Source organism: Manihot esculenta, chromosome 7 (assembly GCF_001659605.2).
Source record: "Manihot esculenta cultivar AM560-2 chromosome 7, M.esculenta_v8, whole genome shotgun sequence".
Taxonomy (NCBI): Eukaryota; Viridiplantae; Streptophyta; class Magnoliopsida; order Malpighiales; family Euphorbiaceae; genus Manihot; species Manihot esculenta.
The window spans coordinates 8,610,807-8,626,804 of NC_035167.2; the positions used below are offsets into that span (position 1 = coordinate 8,610,807).

The 15,998-nt window shown below is 31.4% G+C and overlaps 1 protein-coding gene across 1 annotated transcript; it reads right to left on the reverse strand.

The window, feature by feature from the left end:
• Positions 1–13,964: 13,964 nt before the first annotated feature.
• On the reverse strand, positions 13,965–15,225 carry LOC122723973 (cell surface glycoprotein 1-like). Its single transcript, XM_043958110.1, has 2 exons — positions 14,535–15,225; positions 13,965–14,038 (listed from the first exon to the last, which is right to left on the reverse strand). The coding sequence occupies exons 1-2, from the start codon at positions 15,223–15,225 to the stop codon at positions 13,965–13,967; spliced, it is 765 nt and encodes a 254-aa protein (XP_043814045.1).
• Positions 15,226–15,998: the final 773 nt, after the last annotated feature.

Genomic DNA, 15,998 nt, shown 5'->3' on the forward strand with positions numbered 1-15,998 from the left:
GTTACAAAGGATAAGATTTACAGATACAAAATACTACATGTATATCAAAATACAACAAAATAACAAACTATGACTTATCTTTAGTTTGTGCTTCAACAATATGTGCCTTAAATATAAGATCTTATGTACTATATGAGACTTAAATTTAAATTTTGACATGTGACTTAAATTTAAAATCCCATAGAGTATAGTCAAAATCAACACTATAATTATAATATAAACTTAGTCTTGTGTAATTGAGATATGTGACTTAAATTTAAAATCTCATATAGTAAAATCAAAATCGACGTTATAATTATAATATAAACTTAGTTATGCGTAATTAAAATCTCATATAGTAAAATCAAAATCGACCCTATAATTATAATATAAACTTAGTCATGCGTAATTGAGATATATGACTTAAATTTAAAATCTCATACAGTAAAGTCAAAATCAACCCTATGATTATAATATAAACTTAGTTATGCGCAAATGAGATATGTGACTTAAATTTAAAATCCCATAGAATATAGTCAAAATCGACACTATAATTACAATATAAACTTAGTCCTGTGTAATTGAGATATGTGACTTAAATTTAAAATCTCATATAGTAAAATCAAAATCGATGTTATAATTATAATATAAACTTAGTTATGCGTAATTAAAATCTCATACAGTAAAGTCAAAATCGACCCTATGATTATAATATAAACTTAGTCATGCGTGATTGAGATATATTACTTAAATTTAAAATCTCATACAGTAAAGTCAAAATCGACCCTATGATTATAATATAAACTTAGTTATGCGCAATTGAGATATGTGACATAAATTTAAAATCTCATAGAGTATAGTCAAAATCGACACTATAATTATAATATAAACTTAGTCATACATAATTGAGATATGTGACTTAAATTTAAAATCTCATACACTAAAATCAAAATCGACACTATAATTATAATATAAATTTAGTTATGCGTAATTGAAATATGTGACCTAAATTTAAAATCTCATACAGTAAAGTGAAAATCGACCCTATGATTATAATATAAACTTAGTTCTGCGTAATTGAGATATGTGAATAGAAAGGTAATTTTAATTGAATATTTGAATAAATGATTACTAATAGATAACAATTTTGTTTATTTTGCGCCCCATCGTTTCTTTTTTAATGATCTTGACTTTAAACTAATTAAAGTGAACAATTAAAATTTTATTTTAATTGAATATTTGAATAAATGATTACTAATAGATAACAATTTTGTTTAGAATGTATACGTATAATATTTTGGGGTGAGGAAGACACTGTCATTTATTTTGCGCCCATGGTTTCTTTTTTAATGTTCTTGACTTTAAACTAACTCAAGTGAACAATAATTAAAGTTTTATTTTAATTGAATATTTGAATAAATAATTATTAATAGATAACAATTTTATTTATAATAGATAAGTATAATATTTTGGGTAAGGAAGACACTGTCATTTATTTTGCGCCCCATCGTTTCTTTTTTAATGTTCTTAACTTTAAACTAACTCAAGCGAACAATTAAAGTTTTATTTTAATTGAATATTTGAATAAATAATTACTAATAAATAACAATTTTGAAGGCACCGTCGTTTATTTTGTGCCCCATTGTTTCTTTTTTAATATTCTTGACTTTAAACTAATTAAAGTGAACAATTAAAGTTTTATTTTAATGGAATATTTGAATAAATTATTACTAATAAATAATAATTTTGTTTATAATGTATAAGTATAATATTTTGGGGTAAGCAAGGCACTGTCATTTATTTTGCGCCCATCGTTTCTTTTTTAATGTTCTTAATGTTGTTTTTTGTTATTAGACAACATGTTTATTAGAATCCCTCTTGAGGATGTTCCTCAACATTAGAGTTTTTATTAACAGAATGATTGTTGATACCAGCTCTTGAAAAAACAAAATCATTTGTTAGCTATCCACATTATTATAATGAGATCATCCCACACGACTCTAAATTAGCGTCTTACTTTCCTATGAAATTCTATATTATTGTTTGCTGTCAATTTTACATAATTTTTTTATATATTTATGTTTTAAATTAGTTTCAAATGTTACTATGTAATATGTCATTTAAAGGTTTTATTTTATTTTAAAAAAATACACTTTTTTGTTTCATATTAAAATTAACTTTTATTTGCTAAAATTGCTAAAATGGCACCGTAGCATCGCGCTGGTTTAAGGCTAGTTGAAATATGTGACTTAAATTTAAAATCTCATAGTGTAAAGTCAAAATTGACATGTGATTTAAATGTAAAATCTTATATATATAGTATAGTTAAAATCATTGAATTAAACATTAAACCTTACTATAATACATATTAGTGAATTATTAATAAATTTTATATATTATAAATCAGTATCATTTCAACCTTTATGATATCATTTATAATAAAATAATAAATAATATTATAATAGCACTTGCTTACATGCACCGTTTTGTATGTGTCAATAATGATGGAATGGGAATGGTGGTCCACGTGCAAATGTCCATTCAATTTCTCTGATAAAGCCGTAAGAATATGGATCAGTATAGTTATCAAGCAACCTTTCTTGTTTATTTCTATAGTACCCATTTTATCAACCGTACTCTTTTTGTAGTTCAAAGATATCAAATATTATTCACTTGCGATTTTTCTTATTCAAAGATATCATGTACGAAATCTTCATTTCTACTATTCAAGATATTGCATATTATAAAATCAAGCAAACTTTTTAATCTTCTTTCTGTTCATTGTAATATATCAAGTGCATGCTATTGTTCTTTTTCGTTGTCAGATATTATTTCATGATATAAAAGAATAACTATACTCATGCTTTTGTCATATCATATAGCAGTTTATGTTGCAATATATTTCTCATTATTAACATTGACATATCACAGTAAATGGGTGATATCTTCAAGGCTGAGGTATCAGAAGATGCATATGAGTTGCAAGCAATTGTGAGAAATAAGTGTCTTTTTTATGTATTATATTATTTATATATTGCATATAAATTAAGTTGTTGTTCATATGAGATAACATGCATAATTTTGTATATTGATAGGAAATACCATTAAATATGCTATTTAGGAGTTCTGTGCAGCATGAAGCAATATTTAATTTGCATATGCCAAATGAAGAAACATGGGAGGTATTTGTGTCAGAAGGAAAGGATAGTGCCTACATGCTTGATGGAGTGTGGAAATTTATTGTCCATTTTAATGTGGGTTTAAATTATGTAATTGAATTTACATTGTTAAGCCCGAAACAATTTGCTGTTAAAATTTTCAATTGTGAAGGGCAGGAGATCAATTATCCTCTGCTATCTAGTAAGCATATGTATATTATATATTTATTTATTTTAGTCTTATTCATACAAATGTTCAACTTATAATGATTTATTTTTATGTTTTTTTTTTTCACTTAGCGGAAGGTGTAACTATACTCTCTACACCGTGGACTTTCACATTTGTTTGCAGGACTTATGATTGGAAATATAAAGTGATATTTTTTTATTGAATTATTAATTATATTTAATTTATGCATAAGTTATATAATTTGATGAGTTTTCAACTTTTTAAATCATAGTATATCCGAGTGCAAGAGGCGCCGAGTATGATTGGCACAAGAAGCTGCACTATCACCCTTAAGCGTGCTCAGAGATCCATTCCGTTCAGAATAAAATATGTGTGTAGGAGTGTTTTTACAAGATCAATGAGACATCCTAAGTGGATTACGAGATTTGAGAAGCAGTGGATCTCATTCGTGCAATTCTATGAGTTGAGGAAAGGTGATGTGTGCACCTTTAGAAGATCTACAATTGATCCAACCACATTCTTTGTGTAAATAAAGCGTCGTAGACTAGAAATTTAAATTAGAGTTTTCTAATATTGTATTGATAAATTAATGAATACTCTTGGACTACTTAATTTTGCTTGTTTACTTTTGTTAAGACTATATTTATATTGAATATTAAAAACTTTAAGTTTGCAGTTTATTTTACTTGAAATTTAATGACTTGTTTATTTCTTATGAATGAAAATTATACTTAGCAATATTGTCCAAACAAACAACTCAAAAGTGAACTCAAAATGTCAAGTAGCAATATCATCTTATAACCATTACAACATACTTAGGTAGTTTTAAACAACTCAAATTTGATATTCATACTAGATTTACAATAAATCATACAAATAATAAGTAACACCTTAGGTAGTTTTAAACAAAAAAAATGATTATTGATTTTTTATAAGCTCTTTATATAATCACATTTTAAAATAAAATTCCAACATAAAGCATGCATACATATCATTAAGAATCCATGTATATCAACTAAAATCACTTTCATTCATAATCTGTTACAATTTTAAACTTATTGTGAACAAAAGTAAGTTATTTTTCCATTAAAGGCTGATCTAATTTTCACCAGCTTGATAAAAATACTCCACCAAAAAACCATTCTCCATGTTCAAAGAAAATTTGAAGGTTTTAGATTTGATGCCTGCAAAAAATAAATGGAAAAACAGAAAATTAACCCTTCCACTCTCCATGTTCAAAGAAAATTTGAAGGTTTTAGATTTGATGCCTGCCAAAAATAAAACATACTTGATATTGTGACTCTTGAGTTAGACCATGATCTAAAGCTCTTCTTTGCCCATTAGAATGCCCTCTGCCACGCCCTCTGCCATGCCTACCAGCACTCTGGTTAGGATTTGGTGGAATTAGGCTTGAACCATGCTGTTGTTGTTGTGGTGAGATTGATCAGAAGATCTATTATTGATGCTATGGCTGAGTGATCCTTCCATTTTGCAAGAAATGAGTAAAACGTGCAAGGGAAGTAGGAGAGACGAGTGAGAACATGCAAGGAAAGTAGGAGAAAAATGTGAGAACGTGCAAGGAAAATAGGAGAGGAGTGTCAAAGAATATTGGAGAGAAGAAGGTTTGGGAAGAATATAAATGGGTAGAAAGGATAAGTATTAAAATGAATATATTTTTTAATTATTATTGTCTTGAAAATTACAACATAATTTATGTTGTTTGCTAAAAAAGAAGATATCTAGTTAGAGGAAAATTAATAGAGGAAAGAGATTGTAATTTGGAGGGTTAATTTGCCTCCAAAATCAGTAAAGATAAGTGTGACATTTTAAGTTGATGGTACCCATTTGAGCCATCAATCATGATCCTTATTTAAATCAAATCTGCCAATTTCTTAATATAAACCAATATGTTAATTGTTACTTATTATTAATCCAATTAAATAATTATGAATTTAATTAAATTATTTAGTTGTATGTTGTTTTCCCAAGAGATTTAAAAGGCCTCTTGAATTTCCAAGAAAATAACAATGGAGGTGGTGTTGAATTCTCAAGAAAATAATTGTTTAGCTTCTAAAAGACATAATAAAATTGCAACAAATAAGGAAACGAAGAAGAAAAGAAGAAGACGAAGAAGAAGATGGGGGCGGCAGCAAGAGAGGAAAGGAGAGAGAGAGGAAAATATGATGATTCAAGTTTAATTCTAGAAGTCTTTATATAGGAACAAAAATAAAATTTAATAGTTTAAAATAAACTCTACTACTCCTATTTTATTCCTATTCTGATTGTATTTGATCCGACTTGAATCTTATCTTATCCCTGCTTAGATAGTAAAATCGGCTGAGGTGGCGCTTTCTAAGACTCCCCATCGCCTTAGACTACAGGTTTGATGAAGGTTGTAACCTTACAGTTTAAAAATCCTTTTTTTTTTTGTTCCTTTTCTAAACTTCTGTTAAAAAACCTGTCCAAAATTAAATTTCAAGTAAAATTAAATATATATATCAAAATTATAGCAAAATCATGAAATTAAATGAGAAAAAAATTGAGTTTTGCAACTCATCAAATATTCTTATGGAATATATGATCTTCACCTCTAATTAATTACTAAACTTTAAACCAGAGATTATATATTACATATATTGTGTGATTGGGTTTATTATGTAAATGATGTAAATAAAAAAGAAAATTTAAAAATAATGTAGTTTTTAAACTATTTATAAAATTAATTTTTATTTTTGAAACGATTGTTTGCCAAATATATATAATTTAAGCATGTCCTATCAATAAAAAAATTTATTAAATTTACAACTGTATTTTATAAAAATATAATTATTTAAAATATAAATTTTGTAAAATATAATTACTCAATCTTTATTTTATTAGCGTACATGGCTTAAACAGATTTTAAATTTTAAAAAATTAAAAAAATTATATTTTATTAAATTAATTACACATGCTTTGAATTTTAAGAAATTAAATAGTTATGTTTTATAAATTTTTATGGTAAAATAAGTTATATTTTTATAAAAATCAGATATTAAAAAGTTAACAACAATAATATTAAAATGTCAATTGAATTTTAAATAAAGTTTAAGAACTAAATTATATATCATTTCAAGTTGTTTTTCTTTTAAATTAGTTAAATAAAAAATATCAATTGAATAAGTACTCTTAAAAATGACAGATAAAAAATGACTGTCAATATATCTGAAAATGTCACTTTAAATATAAATTTAAAAAAAAAGAAAAAAACTGTAGATAAAATTTTATTTTAAAAAATATTAATTAAAGTGACGTTTTTAAAAATGTCAATTAAATTTTAAATTTTATTTAAAATGTCACTTTAATTAATGAACGCACGACTTTCAAAAGTATAACGAATGGCACAGGCCCAGTAATAAAGTTTGAGGCGAAATTTCTATCATTTAGGGGTCAATTTTGTATTTTAATTAATTTTTTAGATATTTTTTATAATATTTCATATTATGATTTTTTTTTCTATTATAATAGTTTTTTCTTAACTATTTGGAACTCACTTTTCAATTTTTGAAGAATTTCAATAAGACTTTTCGGTTTTTAGCCTATTATTTCCTTTATATTTTCTTAATCAAACGACATTGGTTAAAACTTCTGATGGAATCTAATTAGTCCTTTATCATCAATTCAGCTTGCTCGTGTTAATCCCGTTAATTAACGTCTATAGTCTGTTTTGAAAAAGATCAAATTAAGGTCAAGTCGTTAATCTTTAGAGCAACAAAACAACATAGAAAATGACTTTATTAATACTATAATGCAGCACAATTAGCAGAGAGATCCATACACTTTTATAACAAAGAAAAAGGATTAGAGGAGGGCAATTGGTTCAACCTTGTATACTTGCAAGAGGGAGGAATCCAAAGAGAAATAAAATATTTTTTTTTTGTCTTATAAAAATAAGTCTATTTATCTTAAATTATAGCTAATCTATTTATGAGACATAATTGGTTGATTAATTTCAAAGTATATACTATTTCATATGCATTAAAAATACAAAAATTATTAATTTCATTATACATCTGAAACTTATTACTTTTAATTATGTATATTATACTTTTTTCAATTAACATAGAAAAAAATAAACTCTTATCCATTTAGACGAAATGAGTATAAAATTAAATGCATATTATGGTTTAGGATAATTAGTTATTTATAGAACTTTTGGTATTTTTCCAAAAATTTTAGCATAAATGTATAAAAAGGAAACTTGTAGAAAATCTCAATAGTAACAATCAATGTAAGTACATAAAGAATAGAAGAAATTTAAATTAAATAATAATTTTATAAAAAATAAATAATATCACCATTGACAAAATATTTTTTAATATCACCTGATTTATTAAGTGATACAATGTGTAAGATAATTGAAATGGCAATAGTTATATAAGGGGTGATGGTTCAATTAAGCATGTGAAAATAAACTCCGTAGCCATGGCATTGGATTAAATACTTGAAAGCCTGCAAACTCGTTAGAAGTAGAAGCCGAAATCGAAGAAGCGGGCCCAGGTGCAGCCGCCGAAGAGGCAGGTCCAGGTGCAGCCACTGGCACCGACGACTGTTGCATATGGCTGCGAGCTCCTAAACTAAGATGTATATTTGAAAAGTTCAACACCATAAAGAGGGCTAAGATGACGAAGCATTTCACAGAGGCCATCATTGAATCTTTATTTTCTTTAGTAAAAGAAAAGACTTTTCAGATTCAATGATGAAACAATAACTTCATTTTCTATCTTTTATAGCTAAATTAACCGCGCGTGTGATTTGTGATTGAAGTAATTTACCTATCTTCATTGCGTTCATATCTTTTTTTAGAAAAATAACTAATGTTAGCATTGGTTATAATTAACTAATCTAAACATATCAATCTATTTATATATATTTAAATAAATAAAATACCACATTTGTTTCAGAAAAAAGTAAAAATTTAACAGTTTTGAAACATTCATCTTATCCGAAATATTAGAAATCCATCTTGCCGCCAATTATGTAAAGCATTATCATTGGGGACGAAGGGATGAGTAGATTAGCAGTTCAATCAATAATTCATTAAAAAATTAATTAAATATATATATTAAATATTAATTAATAGTATAATAAAATAAATAATAACAAAAATTATTAACTAAATTATCAAGGAAAAAATAACAACTTACCAATTATTTAAAATATTAATGATAAAATTATTGACGGTTTATAAATAAAAATTAATAGTTAAATTTTAATTATTTAAAATTTAAATTTTTAATAATTATATATTAAATTATGTTTACGCAAATTTTATGTAAAACTATAGAATAATATAATAATAAAAAATTATAACTATTTTTTAAGATTATGAAATATTATTAGTTATAAATAAATAGATAAATATATTATTTTACAGAGAATTTTATATCATTTGAATGAGATATATATTACATACATTTTAAACATCTTTTTCTCACCATATTTGAAATGATAAAATAAAATTTAAAATATTGACGGATGTCGAATCCATTAATTTAAAATTTACTTCCATTTTCTTGATTGATAAGAAAATATAGAATTAATAAAAAAATATAGATAAGGTAAGTGAGTATCGATCTTGCAGAAAACTTAATTTTGTTTAATTTAAATGATCAATTGGAATAAAAGAGTGGTTCAATACAAAAAAAAAGAGAAAAAAAGAGAGTTTTTTATGAAAGTGGTTTTGCCCGCTAGTAAAAATAAACTTAAAAATAAATAAATAATGCAATTAAAAATTGAAAACAAATAATTAATTAAAAATTTCAAATGAAGGTAATTAAATTGAGGTGTTTTGCAGTTGATTATTGATATAATTTCCCTTGAATATATATGAATACGTATAACCTACAACAATTTTAAAATATTAAAATATAAAAGAGATGACTGATAGCTAGTCTAGTCAATTCATAATATATTTACACCAAACAAAATATATCAAGTACTTCAGTATACAATTTATATATTATATATAAAAAAACGATTTAATACTACTTATACTATCACCAATGGTGTGGCCACACTAACAACGAATTAAAGGACACAATCTAATTTTCTTATGTTATTGACGGTCAGATTCTAGGATGAAAATATATCAAGTGATAAATAAATATTTTAGGATGAAAATATAAAATGTGAAATATAAATTTTAAATATATATAGAAAAATTCGACAATATTCTGATATAACTAGACCTCTCAAAATTACACAGGCTAAAAAAAATACACAATTAACTATAAATATTATTTAGATCAACTTATGAAAATTATAAATCCAAAAAAATATATAGAATCTCATTAATTGATCTAACTAAAACTTATCTCCTTTTAATTCTCAAATAACAAAAATCACTATTTAATGGTAGAGAAAATAAATTATCTCGTAATAATCCGAATAAAAGGGATAAAACTCACATATCCAAATATTGAAACTTCTGGAAGAAATTATTGAATTTCTGGTCAAAATATTGATTTAAATAACGATCTAGCTGAAAATTTTGAAAGTTTATGGATTGATTGAGTTGAGAAGGAGAAGATTTGGATTAAAAATAAATTTTTGTTTAAATAACAGAGCAAAGCTCTATTTTCTTTCTTCGGGAGGAAGAAGAAAGGTCTTTAGTTTCGAGAAGGGTCCTGAAACCAGAGCTCTTAATATTTTATTTTTACTATATTTTTTTATTTATTATTATTATTTTTTAATTTTATTTTAATAATTTTTTATATATAAATTTATGGGCTCCTTTTTTTCTTTTTAATGAGTTGGATATAATAATTATCTCCTCCTAAGAGAAATTTCGTCCTCGAAATTTTAAATACCTAGTGAAAGAGAATAAATGTGGAAACTGAATTCGCATATTCTCTTCTTTTTCTTAAGTAGCTTCTTTTTCTTAAGTAGCTTCTTTATTAGAGTGGTTACTCCATCGAACTTTAGCTAGGGGTATTATCTTACTCCTTAGAACCTTCTCTTCTTTGGCAATGATCTCTACCGGCTTTTCTTCATATGTTAAATCTTCTCTCAACTCGATAGGTTATTTCTAGAGGATGTGGGAAAGATCACTTATGTATCTCCTTAACATAAATACATGAGAGACATCATGAATTTTTGATAGCTCTAGAGGTAGTGCTAAACGATAAGCAACTTGTCCAATTCTCTCTAAAGTCCCACATGGTCTTATGAGTTATGGACTCAATTTTTCACATTTACCAAAATGTACAACCCCTTTCCAAGGAGAGATCTTTAGAAATACCTTGTCACCAATATTATATTCAATATCCCTTCTCTTTAGATCTGCATAACTCTTATGTCTATCTTGTGCTGCTTTAATCTACTTCTGATCGTCTGCATTTTATCTGTAGTGTGTTGCACTAATTCTGGACCTTCTAATTGTCTTTTCCCTACCTCATTCAAATACAATGGTGTTCTACATTTCCTCCCATATAAAGCTGATAAGCGGTTGTCGAAGCCGTCAAAAATAAACCTATTAAACAATCAACAATAAACTTGTAGATAGTGGCAATAGGGTTGAACCACAGGGAATTGACACTAAAGATCTTCCTAATAATAACCAAGATGAGTAAATAACAAATAATTAAAAGAGGGGGGTTTGAGTTGATGAATTAAAACTAAATAGCAAAAGAAAGCAATAATTTAAAGATGAGTAAATCAATAAGAGAAAAGCTTCTAGTTGAAGTATGGATCTTATTTCAGATTGTTTAGAATTGATCATTGATTCTTTAACACTCCTATTTATTCCAATAAATTAGTTTTGGATGTGGAAGACGCTTCTCACAATCCAAATTCCTCCTTAGTTCTAGTTTGATTAGGAAACGTTCGCTAATCAAACACTAGTTAACAAGTTGCCAAGGAACGTCCTTGGGGCATTATAGCATCGAACAATTGTTAACTGCATTAAGACTTAGAGAAACCTAATTCTAACCTTGCCAACCGCGTGGTCAAGTTTAGATCATGCAACTTGATTAAATGTGAGTTTAAACAATTTAAGCAATTACGGACCTAAATCATTCAAACAATTTATCACTTTAGCAATTTAAAAGCAATGGGCCCTTATTGATTCTAAAAGCAAAGTAATAATTATGGAAAAGATCATATTGCATAAATATTGAAATAAACAAGAGTTCAACAATGGAGTATTAAATCTCCCAATTCATCACAAAATCTGAAATTCACCAACTTCAACTAGAAAGAAAAGTGTTTAGCCACTCATGGTGGACTAGATACACAAAAAGATGAAAAGAAGAAAAAGGAAGATGCTGGAGAGTTTCTGGCGAGTTCAATTCCTGATCAGAAGACGCCCTTGCTGGTTTGGAGGCTGCCCTTTTTATAGCTGAAGAGTTCCATCCTTCTAGGGTTTTGAAATCCCTTTTTAATTTGGCTTGTGATTCCTCTTTTGATGTTGAATTTAATTGCAACTGGAATTCCTTAGGTGAGAAACTCTTTCGTGGCTCTTGGAATTGTTTTGGTAGTGATTGAGTTGGATTTGGACTTCTGAAAACTTGAAATTCGGTTTTCTGAATAATTTCCCGCTCTGCTGTATTTTCTGCTGTCAAAGTGATTTGCCCGGTGATTTGACCAGTTTCTTCAAGTGATTGGGCAAATCACTGACCAGATCGCTTCTCTGTGAGTCAGCCCTCTATGTCTCTGCGAGTGATTTGGCCAGTGATCTTCGAGTTTCTTGGGCAAATCACTGCCCATATCACTGCTGTCTGTTGCCTCCGGATTTCTGCTTTAGCTTGATCTGGGCAGTGATGGGAGCAGTTTAGCTGGTGATCTTGAGCAAATCACTGGGCAGGTCATCCTTCTGTACTTTTTCTGCACTTTTTCTCCCATTTTCTAATTTCTTCCTTTTCTGTAAAAACAAGATAAAAATCATAAATTAAACTGAGAAATGTGTAAATAAGCAATAATAATTATGATAAAAATGTGGCTAAATTATGCTTGATCAAATACCCCCACACCTAGCTTTTTGCTTGTCCTCAAGCAATAAATAACTTAGCCAATCAAGCCCCCTTTTTCCTTAGAGCCTAAGTACCACTTAATCAGCCCCCCCTAGACTCCTAATCTGAATTATCACAGTATAGAGTACATGCACTAAGGTCATCCTCTCCTTTCCTTGTTTCCTTTCACCTACCCTGGTCAAGAGAAAGGTTTTTGAATCAATTATGCTTAATCCTTTATGTTAGTTTTAATGCAACCCCTAGGAGTGACTTGCCCCTTTTCTCTTCTCTCTTTCTTTTTTTTTTATTTTTTATTTTCAGCAGCACTTATTCTTATCCTTGCCTGAAAAAGTCACTAACCTTTTTACGCGATTGTGTACATGGGTGATACACCCCCGGTTACTCAGTTAGTCACTTGTTCAAGTGGCTACTAACTCTGTTCATAGTCTAGACTATCGAAACTTATTTGCTTGAAAAAGTCACTGACCTTTTTACGCGATTGTGTACATGGGTGATACACCCCCGGTTACTCAGTCAGTCACTTCTCCAAGTGGCTATTAGGCTCAGTTCATAGTCTTAGACCATTGGAACATGTTTGTGATTTGTGCTTTATGATATTCTGGGCAAATCAGCTCTTAGGGAGTTACACTAACTTTGTATTTGCATGTATTTGTATTTTTATTTCCCTTGACCTTAGCACATTTAAGGATTCAATTCAAGAGAAAAACTCCCTAAGTGAAGGTAACATACTGTGAATGATTCAATTTAGGCTTAAAGGGGTGGCAAATCAATGGGGTCATGAGATAAGGGTACTCTTTCAACCTTGTTATCTATGTTGAGTAAAGCAATTAGCTACAAAATTTTGTGTGTGTGTGCTAGGAGTGTGAAAAAATTCTGGTGTGTGCAAAAAGGGGTAAGAATAATGCAAAAAAAAAAACAAAAAGAAACAGTAAGAAACAAAATAGGGAAAAAAAAGAAATCAAAGGATGGCAAAAGATGGTGTGATCAGTGAATAAATACTCTCCAGTACCCCCACACCTATCCCACATATTGTCTTCAATGTGTGAATAAACATATAGAAAACTGAAGGAGAAAAGGAAAAAGGGAAAGGTACTCCCTGGACTGTGAGTGATTTGACCAGTGACTTGGGCAAGTACTGGGCAAATCACTGGGCAAATCGCTATTTGTTATGGTGCTGGGGCAGAAAATGGTCCACCAGCAAGTCCAACAAGTGCTCCATCCTTTGCATTCGATCTTCAATCCTTCTGAGACGAGCCTCTACTGTCTGGTTGGGGGCTTCGTCTTCAGGTGGTTGAGGGGCATCTTGTTGGGGGGTTGCTGGAAGTGTATTTGCTGGTTCTTGCCCTGTTTCCTGTGCTGTCTCATCTGCAGGGGCTGCTATGGAGGCTGGCTGCTGAGTGGTGGTGCTTATGGTGGCTTTCTTCCTTCTGAAAACACGCTCATGGCGTGGCGTTACTGGACCTGCAGGTGCAATGGAAAAAACATCCCCCACCTTACAAAGCAACCCCATATCATCCAATGTGCGTAGGTCCAAGGGGGTTGTTTTGGGGGTGGGGGAAAGGTTAGTATATGCTGGGTGCAATAATTTGAGATTCACTGCAATGGCAGTGATCAAGGGGCCAAAAATCAGTGGCCTGTTATATTGAATGATGCTAGATAGTTGGGTGGCAACCCAATATCCAAGATGAATTTTCCTGCCCCTGTGCATGCACCAAAGGATATACAACTCAGTTCTGGTCAGGATGTTGGAAGCATCCTTCCTCCCAGAGAATGTGTAGGCCAGGAATCTGTGAAGGTATTTCAGACTGGGGTTGCTGAGGTATAGGTCCTTGGACCTAGTGGGTGAGTATGAGTCTGGTGGATTGTCACTTAATTCCAAGTACACAGAGCTTGGATCAAACTCAGCAGGGAAGTCCCAGGTGGACTGAGGGCATTCACAGCCCATGGCTATGCCGAATTCCTGCAGGGATAAGCGAAATCGCTTCCCCAATAACCTAAATCCAATAGTGCCAGGTGTGTGTATGTTGTGCATGGCAGGTTTATCAAAATAGAATGTGGTGAAGAACTCCTGTGTGAGTTCAAGGAAGGAAGGCATGCGCAGGAGGAAAAAGGTGTCCCAGCCAATAACAGAAATGAGAGAACGTACCTGGGAATGGAGTCTCAGTGCTCCAAGGGTGGCATGGTGGATATACTTACCTGGGTGATATGGTAGGGATGAGATTTTAAGCAGCCTAGTGCGCTCAGAAATTTTGTTGAATGTCAGTGATTTGACGATGTGATCTAGGTATGCTGGCCTGGGCAAATTGCTGGGCAAATTGTTGGGCGTATCACTGAGTGTGTCGCTGGGCACGTCGCTAGGCACATCACTTGGTAAGTCCATGGGTGCATCGGTGGGCACATCGCTGGGCATAGCGCTGGTGAAATCAGTAGGCGCATCGCTAGGCACGTTGCTGGGCATAGTGCTGGGCACATCGCTAGGCATAGCGCTTGGCAAGTCCGTGGGCACATCAGTGGGCACATCGTTGGTGGAATCAGTGGGCGTACCACTTTCTTTGAGTCCTGCGGGATGTATGGCAATGGTGGGTTCCAGCTCTGATCTTGGTGGCGACTGTGTTCTTGGCCGTTTCTGGCCGGAGGAAGTGGTGTCTTCAGGTAGCAATTTGCCCGTAGGGTTTGCCGGCGGGGCTATGGTGGATGGTGGTGGCGGCGTTCTTTGCCGCTTCTTTTGCCGGCGATAGGTCTGGGTGGCCGGTGAGTCGGTGCGTTCTGTTGCTGTACTTGTGGCCGGTGGTGTCTCGGTGTTGGTGGTGGCTGGTGGAGGTGTGTCCCGCGCCTCGTCATCACTGTCGGAGGGGATGGGTTTTGGTAGCCCTAATTTCTTCCACATGAATGGTCCGCCGGTGGCCTTCATCTTGATTCTTACCATGGTGGTCTTGAGCTCGCCGGTGGGTGAGTGGTGGTTGGAGAGGAGAAAGCTTGAAGAAGAAGAAGAGATACAAACAGTAGTTTAGCGTAAAAAGTAAAAGAATAAAAGAAAAGAATTACTTAAAGTGATTAGGGAATGTGATCTACCCTGATCATTTAATGCTGGCCCTCTGGATTCTTGACAGGGTGATTTGCCCAGTGATTTGGGCAAGCAGTGGGCAAATCACTTTGGCCAGATCACTCCTCCTTTGCAGTTGCTAGGCTGGTACTGTTCACGCCCTTTGCTGATATGTGCTTGGTTTTGCGATGGGACCGGTGATCTGGTCACTTTATCTGGGCAACTGGGCAAATCACTGACCTGATCACTTGTGATTATGGTACATTCAGTCGATTTGCCCGGTAATTTGGGTAAGCAGTGGGCAAATCACTGGGCAAATCACTGCCTCTGGGCTGCCTCCCAGTAGCGCCCTGTTTTCTGTCTTGGGCTGGACTTCAGTGTTTTGCTCAGCAATCTTGGGAAGGGGGATCCAAGGGGACCTCCTCCACAACATGAACAGTAAAACCTTCATAGAATCTCTTCAAGCGATGCCCATTAACTTTGAAAACTTTGCTTGTTTGTGGGCTCCTAATGTCAACAGCTCCATGTGGATAGATATGTTCAACCAAGAATGGTCCAATCCACCTAGACCGAAGCTTACCAGGGAATAATTTGAACCTGGAATCAAAAAGCAAGAC